At 29.4% G+C, this 27,404-nt stretch overlaps 1 protein-coding gene across 1 annotated transcript in view; it reads left to right on the plus strand.

The window, feature by feature from the left end:
* The first annotated feature begins 3,450 nt into the window (after positions 1-3,450).
* Positions 3,451-27,404, plus strand: part of exp (expansion) — a 300,441-nt gene continuing 276,487 nt past the window's right edge. Inside the window, exon 1 of the mRNA XM_075378561.1 lies at positions 3,451-3,754. Coding sequence (XP_075234676.1) covers positions 3,696-3,754 — 59 coding nt within the window. The 5' untranslated portion in view covers positions 3,451-3,695. The remainder of the gene's footprint in view (positions 3,755-27,404) is intronic.

Here is a 27,404-nt window from a genome sequence, read left to right on the forward strand (position 1 = left end):
CCACTTTGTGGGGTTACTGGTCGCCACACCACCCCTTCTGTTACGAGCCCTGAGGGAATTTACCAGATTTCGTCTTCAGGCCCACTAACTGACTACATCTCACAGTTATCAGCCAGGCCTCAGTCGGGATGCCACCGATGTAAATGCCTCGGCACACATTTGCATCACTAAAATACATATCAAATTTACCCTTCACTTAGGTCTCAAACGACATCTTCACATCCAACCTAATATGATTCCCTCAAACTAACTAACCGAAAACGCGGAAGTGCGAACCTCGCGGCTAGTCCAGATTTGACAGCACCGTTCGTGACTGTGAGTGCCTCAGAAAACGTACGAGTTTAAAGTTAAATCAGTGATACAGGTATACTAATCAAAATTATGTATTACGCAATATAGAAATTCAGACCTACACCCAAATAAGTCGACAACTTACGTCAACTAACAAGGGGAATGTTGCCTCATTCCGGTCCGCAGGGAAAACTCCCCACCCCCATCCGATCACATCATGGTGTGTCTCGCGCGACATTACCAATTCACGATCAGGACCGCCACCGGCGGAAGAAGGCCAGGCCTCCGGTCATACAGGTTACCATACAGCGGCGGTGCGGCCACCCGTACCAGCGGGAGGCCCAAATCGAATCACAAACAATACCAATATAACCGTGGCACGATGCCAATGCGTCTATCTCCAACCAATCCAATGACTAAGCCGAAACCCTAGCCACCTGTGATCCTACCACGATCGAATATCTCAATTATAGACCTACACACCGCAAAGGCGCGAAGAAAACCAGCCACTATAGATCACTCCTCGCGGATTATCCAGTTAATACGGAGATCCAGAAAGGTATGTATTCTCCCAAGTCTCTAACAGCTTGTGAACCTTCGACCTCGTATCGGGGACAGACATAAAGGACATGGTCCACTGTATCGTCAGTCCCACAATCCGGGCATTAACTGGAATCCACCAAACGAAACCTAGCCAAACCCGCCCGAAAGGCACCATGTCCGAAGAGAAACTGTGTGATATACCGATCGGACTACAGGAAATATAAATATGAATTTAGTGGACTATAGCAAATATACCACGCGTGTAGCGACCTGTGGGAGATTCATTCCACCATACCTGCCAAGACGCAAGGCCACAGTCTTCAATCTCCTGCTTTCGTTCTGACATCAATAGACATTTAATTGAACTTAATAACATATAAGTATATAAATAAAATAAGCGTTCATTCGAACATTAGTATGCGTGTCCATCCGGACTGAATGTACAAACGACCGCTCTGGGTTAGATTCTGGCGCCAAATGAATAGAAGTCGCTACATCATAATGACCACTCCTTGCGGTATTATGACGTAGGACATCGTATGACCATAGCTTGCCGGAGAGCCCTAGCCTACGCTAGGTAGCAGCACCTAATGGCAAAAGTGGAACGTAACAACTTTTTGTTGTCCTTACTTATTATCTGACGTTGTAGACAGGGTTTCGTAATAAATTCTTATGAATGAAGTTCTCATATTTATTAATACTGCACAACACTTATTTTTCATTCCTAATAAAATTTGTTTGTTATAGTTTTGTTACTTAATCAAAATGGAATTAAACTTCTTTAAAGATTAAGATGAATTACACACACGCGCGCGCGCACACACACACATTCATATATATATTACATATATATGTAAGGTGTTAACATTTTTCGGCCTCCGTGGCGCGAGTGGTATCATCTTGGCCTTTCATCAGGAGGTCCCGGGTTCGAATCCCGGTCAGGCATGGCATTTTCACACGCTACAAAAAATTGTCATTCATCTCATCCTCTGAAGCAATACCTAATGGTGGTCCCGAAGGTAAAAAGAAAAAAAAATTTATTTTAATTTTTTGTATAATTTAATCAGTGTTTATTCCTTAGATAAATTTATGGTTGCTATAATAAGGTTGCACTTTCACAGTTAAGTTCTTTCAATGTCATAAGTTTTCTTTTTTGAGAAGAGGCATTACGCCTATCGAAGTCATGTTACACTTTGTAATTTAGTTACAATTTATATCAGATGGATTCGTTAAGATTTGAGTAATTATTTAATATATTTTTTTATAAAGGAAGATGCGTGTGTACTTGTGTACACAGTCACAGTAACTTGTGTACACAGTCGATAAATTTAGCTAGCAAAGGAAGATGCGTGTGTACTTGTGTACACAGTCACATTCACTTGTGTACACAGTCGATAAATTTAGCTAGCATAAGCCTATATTTGCATGTATTCAATTTTAGTAAGAATTCTTATACTAACCAAATTCTGCTTTTAAATAATATATCCTACGGCCCAAAAGTAATTCTTCACTTGAAGTCTGGCTGAAATATTTGATTTGTAATTATGTTTGATATTTACATAAATAAAACTATTCCAAAAATCAGCTTATGCGTTTCTTAAAAAGACTGAGCGTATACTTTTATGGTTCTTTAACTTATGAAGAAAAAGCAATGTTTTTTAATATATATTTAATATTACGACATTTGTCAAGGAAATATCGTTGTTGATCATTGTGATGAACCCATCTTCAACAAAAATTCCTAGATCAGTAGAGACAGAGTAAGTGGGAAGGAATCCTTTAGTTGCAGAGGCCTTTAAATAAACTTTTGGGTGTGGCTGTTTTTGTCGTTTTGTGGTTACCGTATTGAATGATCGCTCTTTTTCACCACATTTCTCTTTTAAATATCCTTGATAGCTTCCTTTCTATTAGGAGTATGGATCATATCTTTTTATTATGTACTGAATATGTGTAATTCGTAGACCTCTTTCTTGATCTCATTTGGTACGAAGAGGCTCCAAATGGCTTTGTTAGAGGATTTATTTCCGACCCGGAAGCGTAATTTATACTTAATTTATGAAGTACCTTTGAATAAAACCTAGGTTTTCTAATCCCTGCCGAAATACAAACATTACAGCCAAGACTAAAGCTTTAGATTTTACTGTTGTTGATTGAATTGATCGATTTAATATATTTCTCAGTTTAACACCCCCCCCCCCCTACAATCAATTAAAGATTAAGCAGCGAACTCATAATTGGTATTATGCAATTAATGGGAGGTTTAATGGCAACGATATAAAACACTAACACGTCTGTTTTGATGTAATGCGATATCCGTAACTTATAAGAAAAACTTTAAATTTAAATGATTATTAATACCAACTGAATGTTAGCAGCGATGAAGTAATGTTATCCAGTATAGTTAAGTAAACACCTGTACTTTGTGTGTGCAATTTTGACCTCAAAACCTGCAATTTAAATTTAGAATTAATTCTTCTTACGTGAATTCCTAATACGCTATGCAGCTAGTAGAAGGGGAAAACTTAACAATGTTTCATCCGGAGTGAGGATTCTCGTTCAACGGAGGCCAACCGAGTTCTATCGAAGGAGAAAGTTCAGCTGCTGTATCGTGTCAGTCTATGTGCAAGACAGCGCAAGCGTGTACCATGTTCTCGTGGAGTGTTGGTCCCAGCTTACCTAAGATCAAACGGAGTATTTGTTACGGATATTCAAAAATTTGTGTTAATTATTGTTAGTGAACAAAGTGTGTTATTGTTAATTATTTATTTAGTCAGTGAAGTGTTATGTGCCTAACAAAACTTTTATTAAATTTTTGATATATTTTTAATACTTGTAAGTTTTATATAAGATAATTTTTCAATATGATGTCATTATATCGGACTATAAAGGGAGGTACTAATAAAAGACCGCGGGATAGAAGGTAATACCTAATTGATAATATTTGTAACTTATTATTATTTGGTGGTGGTAAATAACATTTATATTATACATTTTAAGAGCTTGCGATTTTCAAATATAATCTTAATCTCCTTTTTTTTCAATCTGAGGTATTTTTTAACTATACAGAAAAATAAAAACTCATAATTTTTCATCATAAAACTCTAAGTATTAATAAAAATTAGTTGTTTCTTTAAACATCTAAATTTGTTATAAATAAAAATATTTCACACCGACGTACTTGAGCACGTTTATTCTTTAATCGAAGTACATATCAATGATCTAAAAAAACAGGGCCGGAAAGATTTTAAAAAAGCTTGAAAAATGTATTTGTTATAACTTTGAAGGAACTTAAATTCAAACATTCAATACTTTGTATTTAAAAATAAAATCTATTTAAGATAACTTCATTTAATTCACTGTTTTTATTAAAATTATAAAACAGTAATTATTCTTTAATAAAATAGCATCTACTATTCTATGAAATTGCAATTAAAGTAGGTTAAAAGTAATTTATAGTAAAAATAATTATTATTAAATTAAAATATACTTGGTTACAGCACAGAACGAACCTTTCATTTCCTTAAATAGCAAAATATTTTAATAGTTCTCCAGGAAATCGCTTCTAACTTGCGTCATTAGTAACAGCTGTTCCTCTACATCGTTCTGACAATTTGGAATTAAAATTTCGTAGTTGATCTAATTATGTGGCAATACTTTAAAAATTAACGTATGTAAAATTTTTCATATTTCAAAAACTATGTACCGGATCGCTTACTGTTTTCAATGCATGAAATTCTTTGTTGCTGATTTAATTTTATCATTTTATTAGTAATAATAAAATAGAATTTTTAATTATATAATTTTTTCTGCGAACACCTATAGTTAATATATATGTTTTTTTTTTGTTTTTTTTTAGTTTTTTTTTTTCTAGCTTGTGCGGTTTTTGAACATTTGAAAACTACAAAGAATATATGATTTCAGTTAGAAAACATTTTGTAGCAACCGCCATAAAAATCTTTATTTCTTCTTAGGCTACTTTTATCTTAAATTAAAAAGATTAAAGATTTTTTTCATTTTCCCGCAAATTTTGATTTTATTTTTCTTACATATTATTTTATATGTGAACGTGGCTGTGTTTTCATTGACAACTACAGTGACTTTACTGACAGTTGTAATTATACTAACTTCTTGGGTCATAAGAAAATTAAATAGAAAAATAAATGAATGAAAGTTATTTATTAATAATTTTTTTTTTTTTTTATTTGTCGCAAGAGTAATGATTTAATACTATCTTTTCTTTCTTTTATCCAAACTTAAATAATAAAATTTGTTTAAGAATTTAGGTTCATAAGAGCCTTAAAAATAACAATATTTAGGATAACGTATCTCAGATCCTTTGTGGTTTTAGAATTAATCGTGTGCCCGACGCAAAATAAAAACTTCTCTTATTACGAACCCAATTAAAATCACAAACCACATTTAACGAAAGAATAAATGTGCTATTTTTAATTTGAAATAAAAAGCAGGAAGAGGAAAACAGTATGATTATAGATTTATGACCTGGAAATGGCTGTAGGCTTTCAATAATACATCCTACTTGAGAATAGGTCTTTAATGCCGAGAAATGTTTACTTTATCACATCTAAAAAATTCCAGACAACTTTTATGAAAATAAACGTTTACAAAAATCCATTGTATACCAATTAATTAAGAACAAAAATTAAATCAAGTTTGTATCACATTTTTATGAATTCATATTAACGGGCGAGAGTTTTTTCCGCCCAGCTGTTTTTTCTTATACAACGAAATTTGCTATAATCTTAAGATTTCAACATTATTTTTTTTTAAATTATCGACAGAAATAGATGTGATCGCTCACTTAAATCTTTTCTTATAATCGGTTTCCAGAAACAGAAGGCTAAGCGAAACCGTGTTCTGACGTTAAATTATCGAAAACAAAATCAAACTTTGCATAGTTTCTAAAGTAACACTTTAATAGTTACATTTATTTTACCTTTACATATTGAGTTGTAACTGGTATAATTAATAAGGTAACAAAAGTTATGGTATTACATCGGGAATTTCGAATTTCTGAATGTAATACCTAATTTATTTAACGAATTCAATATATTATTTACGAAAAAATATTGTTCAATGTGGCACAGAAGGTTACCGCTTGACTTCCAAAAAGAAAAATGTGTGATCTGTGTTCGGAGAAACAAACTTCAACGGAAGAGCAAAAGATTTCGGTCTGTATTACCATTTACCTACCACTAGGCTTCATTTTTTAAAAGTATTTTATAAAAGTTTAAATATACTAAATGTACAGAACTTAGTATTTATTTATCTTTTTCTTATGAAAAACTTTAAAAGTAAATAAATGTAAATACAATAAAAAGAAATATATAAATAAATAATAAATGAAATAATAATTTTTAATAAATGTTCAAATTTTATCAGAATACGGCTAGTTTTCCTTTTTCAGCACTTAAGATATTCTTATTTTTTGTAGGTTCGTCAAAGCGTAACGAAATAAATTTACTTATGTTTTCCTGATATTTGTTTAGGTTAAATTTTTTTTACCTAGTTTATAATATTCAGTATTTAAATGAATATAGTCAAAATTTGAATTTTTGTTTTATAAAATTGTATATTTTATACACAATTTTCTCCAGAAATTCAATAAAAAACGTATGTAAACATAGGTTAATTTAAAATGAAATTTAATAAATATTTCTCACATTTCAGTTAGTCTTAGCTCAAGCTCGGTAGTAGTATGTTAAAAAGTTGTTTCTCTTCGCAGTTTCCTTATTTAAATCATGATATACGTTTCTCGCGTATGCATTTATTTAGAATTGTTTTTTATACAGACAGCTTTAAAGTTAGACCTATCCATACAAAAAAAAAAATTCTAAAGATTCTAAAATAAAATAAACTAAAAATTATAAAAGACTAAAAAAATGAAATAAGAAGTAAAAGAAAATATTTTTTTCAATTCTTCTTCAGTTTAACTTTTTTTACTTCTTACGGTGGTTTCTTAATTGAAAATTTCGTATTACACAAATTGAACAACAAACAGTAATGTGTTTTCGTGTTTGAATGATTTCCCTATACAGTTTAACGTACTAAAGGTATTCATTTTATAGTATGAAGAATTATATAGTTTTGTTTCTTAGTGAAGTATAATAAATTTCAAAAGTGTTCAGAATCACCTTGGTCTGTGAAAATAATAGAAATAGAGGAGTGGAACTTCAATTTCAGTCTTAGTTTCTGAGTACCGAATTAACATTTTACTTTTTTAAAAGAGATGTTTAGATAATTTTAGAAATAATTAAATATTAAAAGTTTTTATTAAATCGTAGATTTTCCTTAAAGAATCCTCAAAAAAAATTTGAGAAACTTCACTGGTAAATAATTTTAATTTTTATCTTACGATCTTTTAAGAAATAAGCTTTAAAGAATCAGATTGTTTAATGAATGGTAACAAATTTTAATTTTACTATAAATTTGTACATTAATACTATTTAAACAAAAAACTGAACTTAAATGTTAAAAATATTTATTTAAAATTACAGGTATGGGAAATTATAACCTTATATCACCAGCTCCTAAACCCCAAAACCTAATCTATACTTCTATGATTACACTACTCTGCGGAAGGAATTTCCACCAGCTCTTAATAACTGTATTTTCTACAAGGTCTATATAGATTTTTAAATTCAAACTGTTTATAATCTATTTATTAAAAACTATAAACATTATTATAAACTATATTAAAAACAGTAATAAAATAACATTATCAAATCAGAATATACAAAATCTAAGCTCCTTCAAAAATACATTTAAACTAAAAAATGATAATATTATTATCATTTTTTATTATCAAATTTAATTCGTCTAAAAGAAAATAAAATAAAAAACAAATTAAAGATAATAAAGATTCCTTTATTATACATAATATAATCTAATATTGGAATATAAATACAAAAATTTACGGAAAGTCTTTTGTCGCTTTCTTGGTAAAAGTTCTAGGTTCCTTGTTTTAAATCACAGTTGAATTTTTTTTAGATTAGTTATAATTCGTGTTGTCTTCATTGAGAAGTTTTTTGTAAGCTTTTAAAATAATGAAGAAGATGATTTAAAAAACGGCGTATTGCATAAATTGGTCCTCATATCCATTCCTTGTTGATGCAAAACGTCAAGCTAACTTTGACAATACTATGTAATGACTACACTATAGATATCAGTATTTATTCTGTGGTATTTAATAGACCATAAAATATTTCAAATACATCTTTTCGTGAGTCTGCTGCAACTACACATTTACACGCTGGTAAAATGTATTGATTCTGGCTCTTAAAGCATTTAATTTTCATTAACAGTTTATTATTATTAATAATAAATTGAGAACAGGAATTTTTTTGTATTAAACTATTATTATTGTTCTGGATCCCTTTCTAGTGGGAATTTTTGTAATACTGATCTTTGAAAAATGTTTAATTTCAGGTTCTTTGTCAAAAATAAGAATTGTCTACATTTTTTTAAACAGAAATATTCGATAATTAAATATTCAGTTGATATTTTATTCAAACAGTAGCCATTATAAACAGAACATCTGTTAAAAATATGTTATTATGTAAGAGATAAAGACGGTTTATCGTCTAGAGATGATTAATAGCTTAATATTATTAGTTATATCTCACTGCTTACTCAAGATAAATATCCAGAGTTTATATTTTCTAAAATTATAGCGTTTTTTATCACTAAGAATTTGGTTAGGAATGTTTTTTTGCATCACTTATTTTATTTTTATTTTATTTTAATATTTATGAGAACAGTATTTGATCCAGGTAACTTTATTCTGGCAGAAAGTTCCTTCTGAACCCGAGTCAAAAGGGAGGTTTTCAGCCAAGAGTTCCTCATCATCCTAACTATCTGTTTCTCTAACGCTGATATGGTTGACAAATAACCTTCACCGTGTTTTCCGTAAGGTTATCCACTGCTACAGTGATTCCTTTTCGTACTGAGATACTTCAAGAAACCTTGCCGGTCTTGGGCTCTAGTCTTGTTAACATTGTTGTTCAGGAGATTATGAACTACGCGTATATTGCAGGAAACACTAAATATAGCTACCCTTTTTTCATTGTTATCCTAAGTCTGCGAAGACGGGTTTAAATCACATTTATATACGGGCAGTCTCAGTACAGGAATATCCAGCAATTGCAACTGTTTTATACACTCGATACTTCTTCCACAATGCTCGGAAAGGTTCTCATTTAATAATAAGTTCCGTCTTTACGTCTGGACTCGATTAAAATGTTTTCGGTATCTGTCAAATATGCTTAAAAAACATAAGTTACGTTAGAAAACTTCTCCAAGGTTTTCGAATGGTACCCATTACTAAAATACTACTAGATGAAAGTATATGTAATTCTATCTGGAAGCATTGTTTGAAGCAAGCACCAGACATTTAGGTAATTAGAATAACTCTTAGTTTATGACCTTCCCTGAAAATTTTTTTATATTTTTTTTTTTTAAGGATGGGTAGGTTAATGAAGAATGCCACCAAATTCTAAAGGGGTTAATTTACGAGGAGTTTGTTTTTGTGAACAAATCTTCAAGACACTTAACTTTTCGACGTAAAACTACTTTTCGGTTGTAATAAAACTGTCTTCGGAATATTTATTGAATAATAACATAACGGTCTGGGGATATGTCACCATTATACAGGAAATCATCATGTAGGGGATGTCAACATCATCATGTAGGAAAACATATCATTAGTCAAAAAACCTACTGAATCGACTTATTTGTTTCCGCATCAGAAAGAGTCGGTTTAATAGACGAATATCAATTAAAGTTTTCAGTAATGAAATATATAAGCGCGATGTTCACCTTATAATTATCACATGCAAAATGAAATCATGGAAAATCTGATCGCTTCACTCTAAAGTTATATTGCTTCAGTAACTGAACGAATATTTTTTTAAATTGAATTTTAATTTCCAAACATTGAATAACAAAAGCATTTAGAATATTTAAAAAAAATACTTTAAATTTGTTCTCTTCCATTCCTTAACTAGGTTACCCTAATTAGGGGAGTAATTTCTGAATAAATTAATACAGCTTTTAAGGAAAATAATTAAATATTTTTTGCCTAATGTAATGTGTAAAAGTAACTTAAATATCTTGAATTGATACATAATTGTAAGTCTTGTAGTAATCTGTCTTGTAGAACATTGCATCAATCAATAAAATTGTAAATTTCTATATTTTTCACTTTCACTAACTCAACGATTAAAAGCAACTTACTAAAATATATGTCCCAAACGAAATATGGATACAATAAATCAAAAAAATAATTAATTTACTTTGATTTTCTTAATTAATCCGATGTTCAACCATTATTCTATTATTCCTTTTATGGAATTTCTTTACGTTTAATTGCAGACCCCACGAATGCCACTACATAAACTAATATTGTATTATTAATAATGTAAATAATCAGTGATAATTTATTTATATCAGATAAGAAGAACTATTTGTTAGAATTTTTTATGATTTGGTAGCCCGGGGAGTAACGAAAACGCAGTTACTTGTATTTCTTTTCATGTTAGCTAATATATAATTCAAAATATATGTATGTAATCAATTGGTATTGTAAAGATGTATTTTGTATCTTATAATTTTTTCATTACGTTTAAAATAAATAAACACCGAAACAAATCATATGACAAAATTATATTTTTATTACCGAACTGAACTGTATATAAAACTGAAGCGTTCATAAATTGTCAATTTAGGTATTTTATTTTTAGTTCAAAACATGTAGTTAATCTGGAAGTTTTGTATGTAAAAGTTTTATGGTTTTAGCAAACTTGAATGTCTTATTGTTATGGCAAGTAAACTGATATTACAGTCGAGGGTGTCGTAGAAGCAAGAATGCAGCAAAACGTAAGAAAGGCACTCCTCACTTTGCAATGTGATACGAGTTCTGCGTGAAGACATGCGATGTCAGCAGTTTTATATATTAGGTATTCTGTGGATAGCAATGTTTTCTGGTCAACTTTGTGGACGTGACTGTCAGACATTCACTGAAACGGTTAATATTTATTCCACGATTCTTCAGACTACCTTTGAATATCACATTATAATACACGCATCTTGTTAAGTACACATTTTGCTGTAGTATTACATTTTGTAATAGGTTTTTATATTTTTTTACACTTCATTTCAACCACACAGACTGATTTTTTAGAATTTTTTGGAGAATGTGAGACCATTTAATTTAAATGTACAATAGCATGTAGCTGATTTTGTATTTAAGTACACAATGATTTTTATAGGGTGTTTAAACGCCCTATAAAAAATTAAAATTTTAAAATAGTTTTTAGAATTCAGTTTTCTTCCGGAAGAGGAGTTAATTGATTTCAAGAATATTAGATGCAAAAAAAGTCCCATTTTCTAATGAATCCATATCATTCTATTTTATTTTAACTTGTTTTTAGTTTCAGCTAAATAAAAATGTTTTTTTTTCTTGGATAGTTACGTTACAGTCAAATTTCTCTTTTAAATTTTTTATTGTTTCATGTACTCGTATATCTAAAAATATAAGTTTAAAATCAATACAAAGAAAATAATTACATACTTTTACTCTTCTTTTACAAATTGAAGCTTACCATATCCAGCCAATTCTTTGTTTCTATCTTCATTTTACCTGGTTCTAATGCAGATAGTAGATAACTCTTACCTCTCTGTATATTAACCCTGCATTCCTTAAAAAAGAGTAGCAAAACTGAATAGATATTATGAACTAGTATATCTCTCTTTATTTAAATAATGCATCATTAATACTCATTTAGTTAAAGTATGTGTAATTTTATAAGTGTTCCAAGAATTGAGATTTCACAATAAACAACCGGTATTTTTCCAGAAGATACCCGCGATGGATTATTCCAGATGTCTTCTACTGGTTGTAGATTTATTTTTTTTTTGAGGATTTTGAGGTCGCAGTGGACCATTTAGTCAACTGTGGTTCGTCTTTTCTTTTCATATTTTTCTTGATTGCTTCCCAATACTTCTTCATTCTTTCAGGTCTTGCATTTTTGAGTTCTTCTGAACAAACCCTTGTTGTTATTTCTTTTCTTTAATATTAAATCTGGAGTTTGCTATTTTTAGTGTTTTTATATTGTCAGTTTTGTTTCGTAAATTTTCTATTGTGATTTGTAATTCTTTCATATCTTGTTTAATTTCGGTTATCCAGGTCGGTGTTTTGGACATTTTCCAGTACTTCTCGACCAGTTTCCGGACGAGGTTTTCTGTAGGTTTCTTTATTTCAAAGAAAAATAACTTGTAGTCCTATTCAATTGTCTGTTAATAATTTTAATTGCAATATAAAGTCAATCAAAATACAAAAAAAAATAAAATATTAAAACAAATTGTCATATTAATTTTAATCAGCAATATCTTCCAGTATGGTCAGGAAATGATTACGATTACCAAGACAACGCCTCACATGAACTCACATGTAACTGTCTACCACGCCTTGATGAATTCCAAAGTGAAGGTGGTTCCTTCTTTTTGGTAATCTGCATTGCCCTTCCATATGTTATGTATGAGAACCAGTAATTGGATCATGTGAGTGAGTGATTTTCAGTTAAGTGAGTGCAGTTGCGGTTGGCATTTCTTATGCCGCTATACGCAGCCCATTGATCAGAATGGATAATTGTTCCTGTCGTAATGTTTTCAACAATTATGGATAATAGAGTACCTTCATTTCTGTCGGGAACGACGCATAGGAAGCATTCATTTGTTTCACGGTATACGCCACCGAAAACCCATTGACTGAAGTGTTGTCGCCCGCGATTATATTTCATTTTTTTAAAAAGCGATTTATCTATTTTAACATTTATATTAGTACTACCAATTTAAGTTGGATTTCTAAGCAATTTTTCCGCGCCTGTCTGTAAAATGTTACTCCAGTCCACCACTGTTATATGTGAAATGTTCAACTCCCTCTCACTAAAAATAAAACCTGTCATTTCGTTACTCCAATAATATATGAAGAAGAATACACTGGAATATTCTAGTTTTACCTGTTCGAGACATGTGTCTTTCTTCAGCTGTTCAATTTCGCGACATCCCCTACGGTGACAACGCCAACAGTCTCTTGAATCAGATAGACATAGAGTCATTTCATGATCAAGAGAACATATTTTACGAAAGGGTAATATTCCCACGCACTGCAAAAATTGAACCGCATTTTCTTTCTGCTTTACTAATCCATGCAACTCAAATGTGTTAGGCAGCTCCATTATGCAACACAACTTATAACTTATAACTTTTAGAGATAAATACAATAATAACAAGAAATTAAATTGTTACATCTCCCTCGCTCTGACTTTGTAACTAAACTACTATCGTGACATCTGAATACCTAAATGAGAAGTCCTTATTTAGTTAAGGTAATGACAGATAAATGCATATATCATTCAACAGTTCCCTCATTCTGACTGAATATCGTTATCGCTTAACTAATAAAGATAAAATATCGCTTTAATAATAACAAAAACGACAAAATCCTATGGAAAAGTACCAAACAACCTTCGTATCCATACTGCTAAAGGTTGCACTTGGGATTTTTTTGTTAAAAAAATTGAAGGACCATTTCTTTACATTATGTAAGGTAAATATTGTTAGTCAATATCTATTTGTAAGTGGAAAATTGAATTAAAAACTAAATATGTTATAAGAATGATTAAAACATCTGTTTTTTTCTTCAATTTTTCTTATAGCTGTGACTTATGTAAAACATCTAAATTTTGAGTGGCTCTAGTCAGTAATATTTTTAATTTTTTTTTGTGAGTATAAAATTTGTTTTACACATAGGCCGTTTATGCTTAGAGTTAAAATATCTTTTTTAGAACTGAACTTTATGCACTTTTGAGGATTTGCTGTTCTTGTATACAACAATATATTTGGATCAATAAACAAGGCAACAAAAATCCAATTCGTTCCTCATTCCCCGTTAAGTCTGGTATAGGAATCTTGTTATTTGTATAAATAACTTTCAGAAGTGACTTGTATCTCATTTGGGATCACCTACAATCGTAAGCTTGTAGCGCACATACCATTTACATACATATTACAATAGTACATCGAATTACTAAAATACAGCTAAATTTATTAATAAATACTCAAAAAATACATATGAGATTGCCTGTGCTAACACCTTCAATCTTACTAATTAAGAAAATATCTGGTCTTTAATTGGTGTTGTTAAATAAGTACGGTAGAGGATAAAGTTATACACTCGTAATTAATTGAAACTCAAATTTTGTTGAAATGTTGGTAAAAATTTATTACCGGCTTTTCGAAGAAAAGTACCGTATTACTTTCAGTGTTTAATTGGAGTGGAAGGTAAAAATGATTTTTTTTAAGTTTTGAGGTATGATGAGTGGCGTAAAGAACAAATGTTATTATGAGATGCAATTTTTGAACATATTTTTTTAAAATTAGAACGTGAAGAAATTCTGAACCGAATTAGAGTATTGGCTTTCAAACAGCACGCAATGTTTTTGAATACGAACTTAATAATCTTTCGCAAAGGTTCGTTCCCGCTACATATATAAAAAAAAAGTAGGATAATATTTTTAAAATACATAGTCATAAAACATACATAAAAAATTTTTGTTCATAACAAAAATATCAAAAGCTGCAAACAAATCCATAACAGTGGCTCATTAAAACGCGTTTCAATCACAGTTTTAAAAAGTAGTCGGCCCTTCCATCGACCAGTCTTTCGGCTGATTGATTACAAATTATATTTTATTTTTGAACTGGTTATCTTTACGCCTTATTAACCATTCAATTTTATAAAGTTAGGTAAAACTTTCTTGCACATGCTTTTTAGTAGTTATGAAGTTTCAGGAGAGCTACTTGTAGTTCTCAGATTTAACTGAGATTTGATAAAATACGTAATAATATGAGTAGAAAGTATTTTACGCATACATTAAGCGATTTCTGGGTTAAAAAACTGTATATATATATATATATTTTTATATTGAAGAGTTTGTATAGATATTTCATGTGTAAATAAATTAGTTTAATTTGACTAATTATTTTAGAAAAAAATCTCCTGTGTAATTTGTTATTATGGATTTAAGAATATTTGTGTTCGCTATGTGGAAAACTTTCAAAATATTTTCTGAAAGAACTACAAGTCGCTAGAAGAAAAAATTATACGAACATGTTTATTTCACAATAAACTGAGATTGGATTCAGCTTACTTTAAATGAAAGTATTTATATATTTTACATTTTTATATGAATACCGTGTAGACTTTCAATTAAAACCCTTTCAAGGAGGAACACTTTAAAATACTATATGACGTCTCGTAAATGGTTATGGAATGTAATAACCTACATGTAATATTACAAGGACGCGATTATAACGTGGTTCACGATCTGTCTCTTCTCACCTCATCGTGTGCAATATGAGGACGTCTTGTAATGTAATTTCAACAGTAACACGATTTACCTCACCCACTTTTGTATAACTCATTGAATAAAAACATTTTCACTTTTACTTTTACTCTACGTAATAATCACTTTGAACATAAAACTACAAGTTTTGTTTCAATTACAAAAATTAAATCATTCTAAATATAGAATCAATGTTCAAGATCTCTGTTACCCAAACGGATGGTCAACCTTTTTTATCTGAATTATACTCCATCACAGAAGATATCCGGTTCAAGAGAAACGAGATATGTTTAGTGGAAAATTTATAAATAAAACATTTCATTGTTTAAGCACATGATTTGAAAAGTTTGAATCTTTTTCTTCATTTTTTAGTATACATTGTTAACAATTAGATTGTTGTAACGTGGGTTATTCTGGTATTCAGAAAAGTTTCTTCTAGATATTGAATATAATTTAGTAGGAAACATTGATAAAAAAAAGTAATTTCTATATTACTTTCTTTACTTCCTTATTTCTAGCTAACGCTTGGTTGTAGTCTCTTCAAGTCGTTTCATTACATTCGCTTTCTTATTATTATCATCAGGACTTGTTTTTTCGAAAAGACCCAGACAGATTTCTTTATATGCCTTCTTTACACATTACCAGCGTATTTTTATTGACAGATCTACGTTATAAACGAAACATAATACAATTAGTGTGAAATAGAATAAAATTTAAAAATATTTTTAAAATGATCATAAAAGATCCACGAAACTTAAAAAAAAGTAGTTTTTCAATTCTTATTTTAATTTCACTTTTTGAAATTGGAGCAAAATTAAAGCTTTAATTTAGCACCGACTTCTAAATATCAAAATTTAAAGAATTAAAAAATATTGTTATGAAAAGTTTAAGGGTTTCTGCATACAGTTTTATTTTTTAAGTTTACTTTTGTAAAGTAGATCCTACACTTTAAAAAACTGAGTTAAAGATGAGTTTAAAAGAATGATTAAACTTAGCAACAATTTCACCATCTAAACAATTAACTAATTATTAATTAATCATATATTTTTAGTTAAATTTTAGTTTTGTTGTGTTTTTTGTGTATGAAAGTCTTTGTACTAATTTAATCCTGCACTTGTACAAGATTTTGGATATAATTTTACAGTTGTTTTATGTGAAATTGCCCTTGCTCTGAACCATGGACATTTACATCACAATTACTTTTTTAACACTGAAGGTTTTAAACATATAATAGTTTTTTACGGCATACAAAAACTTGGTGATGACATTAAATCATGAATCATATATTACTTAAACTAATTGTTTTTTATTAACAGAGATCAAATGTTATTCAGAGTTTTAAAAATTCTTTGTAAAGTAAAAACATGGTTAAGTCACCTATAATAAAAGATTTATTTAATTCATGAAATAATGATACAGTAATGTAATTGCTTTCTCAGTCTAGCAATATTTCAGCATATGCTACATATTCTACTTTACCATTAGTCAATAACATATTTTCCTGATAAACTTGAATTTATATATCTCAACAGCCTCCTTCCCTAGAAATTTAATCTAATTTTTCATTTTATTTATGAATGGAAATCACAAGTAGTTAGTAGTGGAATTTAAATATTAAGTGATTATGTCAGAAGAATTAAATAAACAAAAACAATCAGATACTGAAACTGTGAAAAATAAATAAAGCTTACAAATTAAGATAAGAGTTAAGTTAAGAGGTAAATGAAGAATAAAGATATTTCGATAAATCCTTCATATATATGTTAGAAAAATTCATAATAGTATATTAGGTTTTCATAATGAAATTAGAAAAATTAGTAAAATCATAAAACTGTTGCATCAATTAAAGAGATAAATATCGATTAGAAGAAGTGGTGAAATAGAAGATAGACATAGAGATAGAAGAAAACAGAGATGAATATGTTAGGAAAAGTAAAAGTTGAAAAAGGATTGTATAAGAAGAGAAATACTCAGAAAAGATTGTTTGATAGATTGAAGAAAGACATGGAATAAAAAGAGAATTTTCTAAAAAATGAAGAAAAAGTAAAACTAAGCCATTAGAGAAGCCATTTAGATTGGAAGATAGGATGAAAACAGTTTGGAATGCTTAGAAAATACTAAGAAGTGATACAAACGGGAGAGTTTCTGAGAATATTGAAAATGTATGAGATTGGAAAAGATATGAAACAGTAAATTGGAATGAACTATAGGCAGGAATAAGAATAATGAGAGAAAAGTAGTCTTCAAATCCAAACAAAGTAGTAATGTAAATGATTGACAAGGATGGCCAAGTTAGAACATAGTAGGGGTATAAAATGAACACATCAAAAAATTTATCTTGTTTCAGACTTCAGAATAAATGGAAGAATGGATTACTAGTAGGAATAGTATCAGTGATAGAATAAGAAAAAAATGCATATTTTATAAAAGCATGGATTATTTTGTATGATAGATCAGTCTTACAGATAGAAAAATTTTATTCGTAATTTATCATAAATATTATTTACATATACTGTAAAAGGTAATACTTGAAAGGGATTCGAGATGGATTGAAATTAGCGGATGAAGTTTATGAGATTATTAATGGGCAAAAAGTGATAAGATAAGGATCTGTCATATAAAGAATACACTGTGTTTTTTGGTAAATGAGTATAAAAGGAAAGTAGGTTAAATGGTTTGACCAGGAGCGAGAACCGGATATGATGTACGTATTGTTTTCATTCATTGGATTACTGATTATTTATGTTATTAATTCGAATTAGATTATAATCAGGTATCTTCAACTTATCACAGCAATTTTTATAACTTGAAAAATAAATTTATTTTTGTGTGCTTTCTAAAAGCCAATGTATATAAAAAAATTATCTTAAATTACATGCGGAATCAGTTAAGCACAGTGATCGATTACATGAAGATTTATCATAAGTACACTACACACGTTCCAGATACTGGTGCAGTTCTGTTTAATCAAAGTTGTATTTTTTTTATATGATTGCTTTTATTTTATTTTGCTAAAATCAAAGCTTTCTGCAACAAAGGAAGGTTTATTTGATTTGCGAAAACAATGCCTCCATTTTGCTGATTCTTTGTGTGCACTTAGTAAAAATATTGGTTGATTTTCAGCCTTCCATTTTTGGTAATAAAATAAGAACCTATTTTAATTGTGCTGATATATACAAATTAAAAAATTATTTTCCATTGTGTGAAAATTAATGCATCTTTAATAGGTTTTAATACTCAAAACCCATTCATCTGTTATGCCATACTTACACATTAAGAACAAACAAAAACAAAACAATCCTTATCATCATATCTTTAAACTATACTCTGTTGCTCATAAAGTACTTGGTTTGGTTTATTAAATGCAATATCGACTCATATTTTTAAAAATTAGAATTGAAATGATAGTAACTAGTTTGCCTAATGAAATTGGTTTCAACCTAATGTTCGTGGAAAAAATATATGAGAACTGATGTTAATATTTTGATCGAGAATGTTTAAATTGTTTGTTAGTCACAATCGCCAAAATATATGAATTTAGGTCTTAGTAGAAGGGACATAATTTTTTCACCATAATATCTCACTCCTTTGCAAAAAATAATTATTTCAATGGTTTTAAAACTAATCCTGCACAAGAGAATCCAGTTTCCCCAATCAAAGCTAAATTCTAGATACTGGTAAAAGAAAAAAAGTTCATAGTCCGTGTGTCTGAATTATGTATATAGTTAATTTTTTTCAGTCATTTCAGCAAGTTTGTTATATTTGATTTGTTTAAAAATAAATGAAAAGAGAGAGAACCTGTTTCAAGTCAGTAAAGTTGACAAAATGAAATAATTTTACTATAATTTTTGTACTGCTTAACATAATCATTTTAACTTCAACAGTTTTAATGTAGTAGACTTAAAGAAGAGCTAGCATTCATAAAAATGACATAACTTAAGAAATGCATATATTGGTTATCTTATTTTTAATAATTTAATAAATTAGTAATTAATAGTAAATACATTATTACACATTTAAATAAAATTAAATGAATAATTTCCCTGGGATTTGCTTGGAAAGAACAAGGAAATCCATAGTTAATCAGAATCATTAATGTCTATCACCAAAAAATTACAAAGTTAATAGTAAAGAAAAGAGAAGTGGATAACATCTTAATAAATAAAAATAGCTAAAATTGGAAATATTTGTAAGCATCTGGAGATAGGATAGTCTAATAAAAAATATGATTATGAAACAATAATAAAAAAGGTGTTAATTAAAATTATTTAAGCACATATTACAAGTACACGTTAAAAGATAATGCAGAAAACACGTCAATAAATGCGTTTGTATAGCCGAATAAATGCATAAAATTAATATCAAATGTTATAAAGCATTGAAAGGTGTTAATTGAAATTATTTTACACATATCACACATACATGTTAAACCACTATGTAGAAAATTCAGAGTTATTTTTAAGAGAGCATTACTAAAACCTTATCAGAAGAGTAAATTTATGACTACTGTTAATTAGAGAATATTTAACAAGAATATTTCATAAAAAAAGTAAACAATGATTGTAATGACTTGTTTGTCATTACAAGAAAAATTACAGTAGAAGAAAAGAATTAGTCTTTTCTTCACTTCAAGTACTAGAACCTTTATCTAACTTAACATCAAATTCACTTTTAAATAATTATTATTTCTATCATCTCGTGTATGGTTTCACTGGACTCTTTTTTTGGCATAGAATCTCCATGCTTGCAATGGCAGTCGCTTCCTAACCATTTCCTGAATTTGGCCAATTATTATGATACTTAAAACATTTCCTATTAGAGTAGTCCTTCTTTTATCCATCCTGTTTAACCAAATATCTGGTTTAAATGACCCTCTAATTATTTATATAATAATTCATTTTTCAACTAATTTTTTATAATTTAGTTTATATTATTTAATGTAATTAGGCCTATTCAGTACAGTACTGTATTAGTTATGTGCAATAATAATATAAATAGGCCTGCATGCAGAGGAAAAATGTTAATGAAATGTAAAATAGGATATAAACATAGACTTTATGCAATACTATATGGTACCATGTCTGACTAGTACATTTTCTCAACTAGCCGTAACATATCTTTTTTTTGTCTTCGGTTATTTGACTGGTTTGATGCAGCTCTCCAATATTCCCTATCTAGCACAAGTCATTTCAGTTCGGTATACCTCCTATATCCTACATCCCTAACAATTTGTTTTACATATTCCAAACGTTGCCTGCCTACACAGTTTTTTCATTCTACCTGTCCCTCCAATATTAAAGCGTCTATTCCAGGATGCCTTAGTATGTGGTCTATAAGTCTGTCTCTTCTTTTAACTATATTTTTCCAAATGCTTCTTTCTTTGTCGATTTGCTGCGACACCTTTTCATAGCACCACATTTCAAAAGCTTCTAATCTTTTCTTCTCAGGAACTCTGATCATACACGTTTCACTTCCATATAAAGCTACACTCCAAACATATACTTTCAAAAATATTGTCCTGATGTTTAAATTAATTTTTGATGTAAGCAAATTATATTTCTGACTGAAAGCTAGTTTTGCCTGTGCTATTCAGCATTTTATACCACTCCTGCTTCATCCATACTTGGTAATTCTAATTCCCAAATAACAAAACACTTCTACCTTCATAATCTTTTCTTGTCCTATTTTTACATTCAGTAGTCAATTTACTTTATTTCTACTACATTTCATTACTTTCATTTTGTTCTTATTTTCATGTGGTAATTCTTGCATAGGACTTCATCCATACCATAAATTATTTCTTTTAAATCTTTTTTAATCTAAGCTAGAATTACTAACTAGAACATCAGATAATTGTAGCAACTTTATTTTTTCACCTTGCACTGTTACTCCAGATTTAAACTGTTTTTTAACATCATTAACTGCTAGTTCTATGTAAAGATTAAAAAGTAACAGGGATAGGAAACATCCTTCTTTGACTCCCTTTTTTATTACTGCATCTTTCTAATGCTCTTCAATTATTACTGTTGCAGTTCGGTTCCTGTAAATGTTAGCAGTTGTTCTTCTATCCCTATACTTGAACCCTAAATTTGTTTAAAATAATGAACATTTTATTCCAGTCTATGTTATCAAATGCCTTTCCTAAGTCTATAAATGCTATGTATGTTGGTTTGCTTTTTTTTCACTCTTCCTTCTACTATTAATCTGAGTGCTAAACTTGCTTCCCTTGTCCCTATACTTTTCCTGATAACAAATTGGTCTTCTCCTAACACTTCTTTCACTTTCCTCTCAATTCTTCTGTACAGGATTCTAGTTAAAAGTTTTGATGTATGTACTCATACATCAAAACTTGCTTCAGATTTATCTGCTCCTCCTTTCTTTCGTATGACAATAACAATATTTTTGAAGTCCGAGTGAACTTCCCTTTTTTCGTAAATATTACACACCAGTTTGTATAATCTATTTATTGCTTTTTCACCTGCACTGTGCAGTAATTCTGCAGGTATCCCATCTATCCCAGGAACCTTTCTCCCATTCAAATTCATTAATGCTTTCAGCTGTGCAGAATTCAAGAAGATTGATTAATGTTAATATGGCCATTTAAATCTTCCTTATCTATGACCTTAACAGCTACTGAAAGTACTGCTATCCTCTTCAGGAATCATTCCTTAGTCTGGCTGTGAACAGAAACCACTTAGATATGGTTACACCTTTGGTCCAGATACCCTGTATTACTGAGCCTAAACATAAACAAACAATTTAAACTGTCATGTCACACATTAATTACACAACATCAATCATTAAGCGATGTTTTTTAAAAACATTTTTAATAGGATGATGTCATAACTGCATTATAATCTTGAAGTAAAGTCTCATAAAATCATCACATCGGTTGCGTTTTGAATGATGTGATATAAGAGTGAAAAAAATTATTTTATACAGTATGTACGTACATATTGTAACATTGTGAAAAATAACCGCTTAAGTAACGGACATACGTGCATAGCACGTATGTCCGTTATTTTGCTTGCTGTTATTTTGCTCGCATGCAATAATTAAATTTTCGCTTAAATTCAATACAGTACTGTAATTTGTAAGATTACTTTTTACTTTCATCTATTCCCTATAGTGCAGTGAGATTTTTACGTACCTATAGCTGACATTTTTTTTAAATTTTAGATAACTTTTAAAATTTTTGTACAGTTTCCTTTTTACCTGTACTTACAGTTAAGAGTTGCAAAAGAAACGTGTGATAGTTTTGATCGAAACTAAATCAAAAGGGTTAGAACAATTAGATGAAGGTCAATCGGTAAAATCAGCATCATTAGATTTAGATGTTGGTGAAACAACGCTTAAAGTTAAAAAAAAAACCGTTCACAGATGGGAAGCATATTGTACGCAACAAGGCAACCAAGTGGCGTTTCAGTCGAGGTGTGCCTTAAAAAACCTATGTTAGATTTACTAGACTTGGCGCTGTGACCTGGTTCTTTCAAGAAAGAGAACGAGGAATACCTATCAGCGGATCTCTGTTAAAAGAAGTCATTATTCTGAATGGAAAAATCGCTTTAGCAAACGGTTGTGGCAGCAGCACTATTTAGCGACTCCTTAACAGCAAGCGAAAGATAGTTACATCATTGGAAAAAGCACCTTTTAAGTCTAGATCATAAGTATAAATATTATCTATAGACCACGCCGCAGCGGAAAAAATTAATTGTCGATGAGACGGGGCTCGTATACAAGTATCTGCCAAATACTACTGGATATAAAAATTCAAAAGACCGAATAACCATAGCAGTCTGCGTAACGCAAATGGGACTCGTAAACTTCCACTTTTTCTAATAGGAAAGTCTAAAAATCCGAGAGCGCTGAAAAACATTAATAAAAATACGTTACCAGTTCAATTTACCTGAAAAAGCTGCTATTCCTAGACGATGCTTTGTGTCATTCTTCTTCCAACGAGTTCGCAGAAGACAAAATTAGAGCTTAGTTTCTACCGCCTAATGTAACATCTTTGATCCAGTCAAGGAATAAAGGTGTAGTATTCATCATACTTTACGTTTTAATTGTAATAGTGTTAATTATATACACAGTGTCTCTTATTCATAACAAAAATATTCTTCGGTTTAACCGACTACCTGTCGGTCCTGACTATATCGGTTAACAGAATACTGTATCATAAACCTTACTTCTTAAGAATTTATTTTCTACTCCTGACTTATTTTCAACCACATTTCACTTCCAAACTGAAGGATGAGAGTGTCCGTTATTTTATACTGTTTTAAACGTCTTTTTTGTTGCTTCATCTCGCAATGTTTATCACACTAATCCAGAGATGTTATTACATTCTTTTGCTGATATTTTACATTCATTCTTGCTTACTTCGTCCACTAAATAGTGGACTGGTTGATTTGCGAGTTTATTTAACTATTTAATTTATTGAAATTCATCAGATTTATTAACTTAGATCTAATGACATTTTTCTTGATGAAAGCAATTACGTTTATTTTATCACTGCAATTATTAAGTTTTAAGACGAAGAAATTGAAGTCTATACAACGCTTTCTCCAATTTATTTTCTAATCTTTGGACTATTTGACCATATGTGATAGTTTATAAAGGTAATAATTGGATACATATCAGAATCGGATTTAAAAGGGGCTTGATATCTGTACTATTCTGCACAGTCCAATATCTATTTCCATTCATAATGTATTCCAATGTACATTTTTTAAGATACATTTGTTTATGAATTACTAAAAGTACAAAAATAAAAACAAAAAAGTGACAAAATTGAAGAAATCAGTAATAATAATTTTTTTTAATTCAAAGCTACTTTTTGAAAAAATCTACAACAGTAAAATTGATAAATTCTAGTAAGCTTTAATTGATTACCGTTTTAAATATAATTTCTACCACCTTCTCAATAAGCTTCCACATTAAAATTCTGTTTAAAGTTGCTTTAATTTCTTCTTTTCCCATGGATTCAAACTATATAATTGTGGAAATTTCACTCGTAAAATAAACTATAGATGTAAATATTCGCAATATGAGCCAATTGCTATTAAAAGAAAGCGTTAAAGTATTTAAAAATCTGTCAATAATGTTGAAATTTTTGCTAGATCACAAAAGAAATTCTGATAACCAAGTTCACTGAACTTCTACCCTCAATTCTTCTGTAATTTTTTCAATTCTACTTTTCCAGAAACTGTTAAAACAAGTTTTACTAAAGGTAGCTAATTTTACAGATAAAATAAATTGAGAGCGATAATTTGACCACTTTGGATTTATTTCCATTATTTCGTATTCGGTTTTAACAAACCTACTGTAGTTTAAACACAAGCACTCTCTTAATGTTCACGCTGTAGTAACCTTTTCAGATCATGTAGCCTTGGAACTGGTTATGTACAGCGTCAGTTTCAAAACGCTGTTACAAAATCATTTTATATGGCATCTAAGTCAGTTGTTTTGTTTTATATTTACAAAGGTATCAGTGTGTGTGTGTGTGTGTGTGTGTGTGTGTGTGTGACTTGTGTATTATAACTGTTATGAGGATTACCGATTTATTTATTATTTAAAAAAATAGCTTATCTTACTAGCAACATATCGATGTATTGAAACACATAATAAATTATGATATACGGCACACAAAAAAAAGGAATTTGTGGTCATAAATACGTCACTTTTACTTGAGGTCTTTTCTGACAAATGATATCGGTAAACATGTAACACATATCGATTCGTAATGAATAACAGTAAACAGTAAAAATGGTTTTTTGTCAATCTGAATAGCCTTTTGTGGTGGGGATTTTTATAAAACGTAGTTTTCTGAATCTACTTTCACTTATACTAACATAGGTTACTTATCTGTGATTTATGACAAGGGTTTTTCATCATATTTTGCCCAATTTTTAACCAATTTGCTTAAAAGTATTATTTTTAAAATCAGCAAACTATGTTTCATACAAATAAAGCAAAAAAAAAAAAAATTCGCTAATAAAAAACGCAGTAGAAATGCGCAAAAAAATTCTGCAATTAAATTATCGTAATTTTTGTACTGTTTCAATTTTTTGTTGTTTCAGGCATAAAAAATATCCAATCGTAACGGGTTTTTTTGTCAGAATCTGTTAAATCTCTTTAATATACTGTAATTTTTTGACATTATTTTCTCAAGAGTGTAGTATAAGACTATGAAGGGAGACAATCAGATACCAACATATTTTCGCGGAGCGCTAATCAACCGCGGATCATTGTGATGGGAAAAGGGTTATATTTACTTTATGTTTTTGCTTATTAATGTGATGCCTGGTAAAATACATTTGCTCTTATAATTTTAAGAAACAATGGAGGTTGTCTTACATTATCCTCCAATAAAATTTATGTTAACCTACAATACATAAATTATATCATAATTGAATTTTGTGATAAAAATCTGTAAAAAAAATACTGTACTGTTGTATTCATTAATAAACACATACACAAACATGTGACAGCTGTTGTGAACTGCTGCTAGTAAGGAAGGACACCTAACATCTCATCAAATCAATTCCTCGTAACAAATAGTGTAAATCAATCATTCTGGCAAGAAATATTTAATGAATTTTTTATTAATAAAAAGCATTTTATAGACGAATTAATAATTCTTGATTTTTATTCGTAAATACATTCTTTTACACAGGTAATCAATTCAAAAATATCAGTTTTTAATTTTAAAAAAATCACGTTTCCTAACCGAAATAGGCTATTAGTTAAAAATACTAACTGTATTTATGATAACTGAAAAACTTGCAGTCTAAAAATTTTAAATTGGAAGGAGAGAATGATTAAAATTTATTTATTAAGAAGCTAATAAGAAATTTTTCTACAATTTTTTTTTGCACAGAGGTAAACGCTTTTTAGTTTAGAACAGTAATAAGAAAGGATATATTTCAGTAGTGTGAAAGGTATGGTGACAAATTTATGAAATAAATTTGCGTATTTTGACAAAAAGTAGATAAATTTAAAAAAATCAGCCCGATTCATATCGTAATTATGGAACGAGTTACTAATTTTCAAACTCATTGATAGACATATAATGCTGTTGCAATTTTTTTTATAACTGTAATTAAAATATACACATCTCCCATAAACTATTCAAATTAATAGAAATAACAATAAAAGAACAAAAAAATTCGGTACAAGTAATGAAACATTTTTAATTCACTTTTATCTCTACTATTTATTTTTAATTTTAATTTTCTAGAAATTGCATATATATAAACATATATTTAGGCTAAATGAAAGTGAAACTTTTGATAAAATCGAATTCAATCTGTTTTACAAGTGTAGAGATAGTGTTTCCTCTGGTGAGAGGCATTAATGCACTCACTAACTGTGAGAGTAATAATGGACTAATTTTTAAAAAGATTCTGTGAAAAATTTCAGAAATTTCTAATATCAGATGTATGAAAAAATAACTTTGACTTACAGGATCATCATATCAAATAAATATTCTAGCCGTTACGTAGAAAAAAATATTTTTTAACTATAATGGCTCTCCTCATTTCAATACTGTAAGGTCATGCGGCCTAGGTTGAGAAAATGCCCTAAAAATGGAATTTCATTTTCAAAGATAATTATTACCAAGATCAATATATTTTTTTTAAAAAACTAAAATATATAATGATACAAATACCTTTTAAATAAATCTATAAAAACAACTGCTCAATTGCATTTCCAAATCTCGTAAATTACTTCTTTCTTTTTAATCTGTTTCTTAAAATAAAAGAGAAAAAAAATCGTTCTCTTCAAATAACTAAAGGATTAAAACGTTTTGTTATTTTACCCCAAATAAGAAACAGCTTTATCTATCAAATAATATAGCGTAGCATTTTTATTTATTATTTTATCAATAAACAGCGATAGAAAAGATATCCTACTTTTGAAAATGTTGACCTTTATAGTCATAATTTCGTACACGTGATTAACTTTTAATAGTTTTCTTTTCATTGTTTATTGTTTTAGTGTTTTTATTTTATGATATAAGGCAATCATTATTATATATATTTTAACCAGGAAGAAAGGTTTAAACATGATGATCTAAACATTTTTTTACCTCCCATCAATAAGAAAGAGATATCACTTACTTTCGAAACATGACAAATTTTATCA

This window comes from Lycorma delicatula, chromosome 1, assembly GCF_047948215.1.
Source record: "Lycorma delicatula isolate Av1 chromosome 1, ASM4794821v1, whole genome shotgun sequence".
NCBI lineage: Eukaryota > Metazoa > Arthropoda > Insecta > Hemiptera > Fulgoridae > Lycorma > Lycorma delicatula.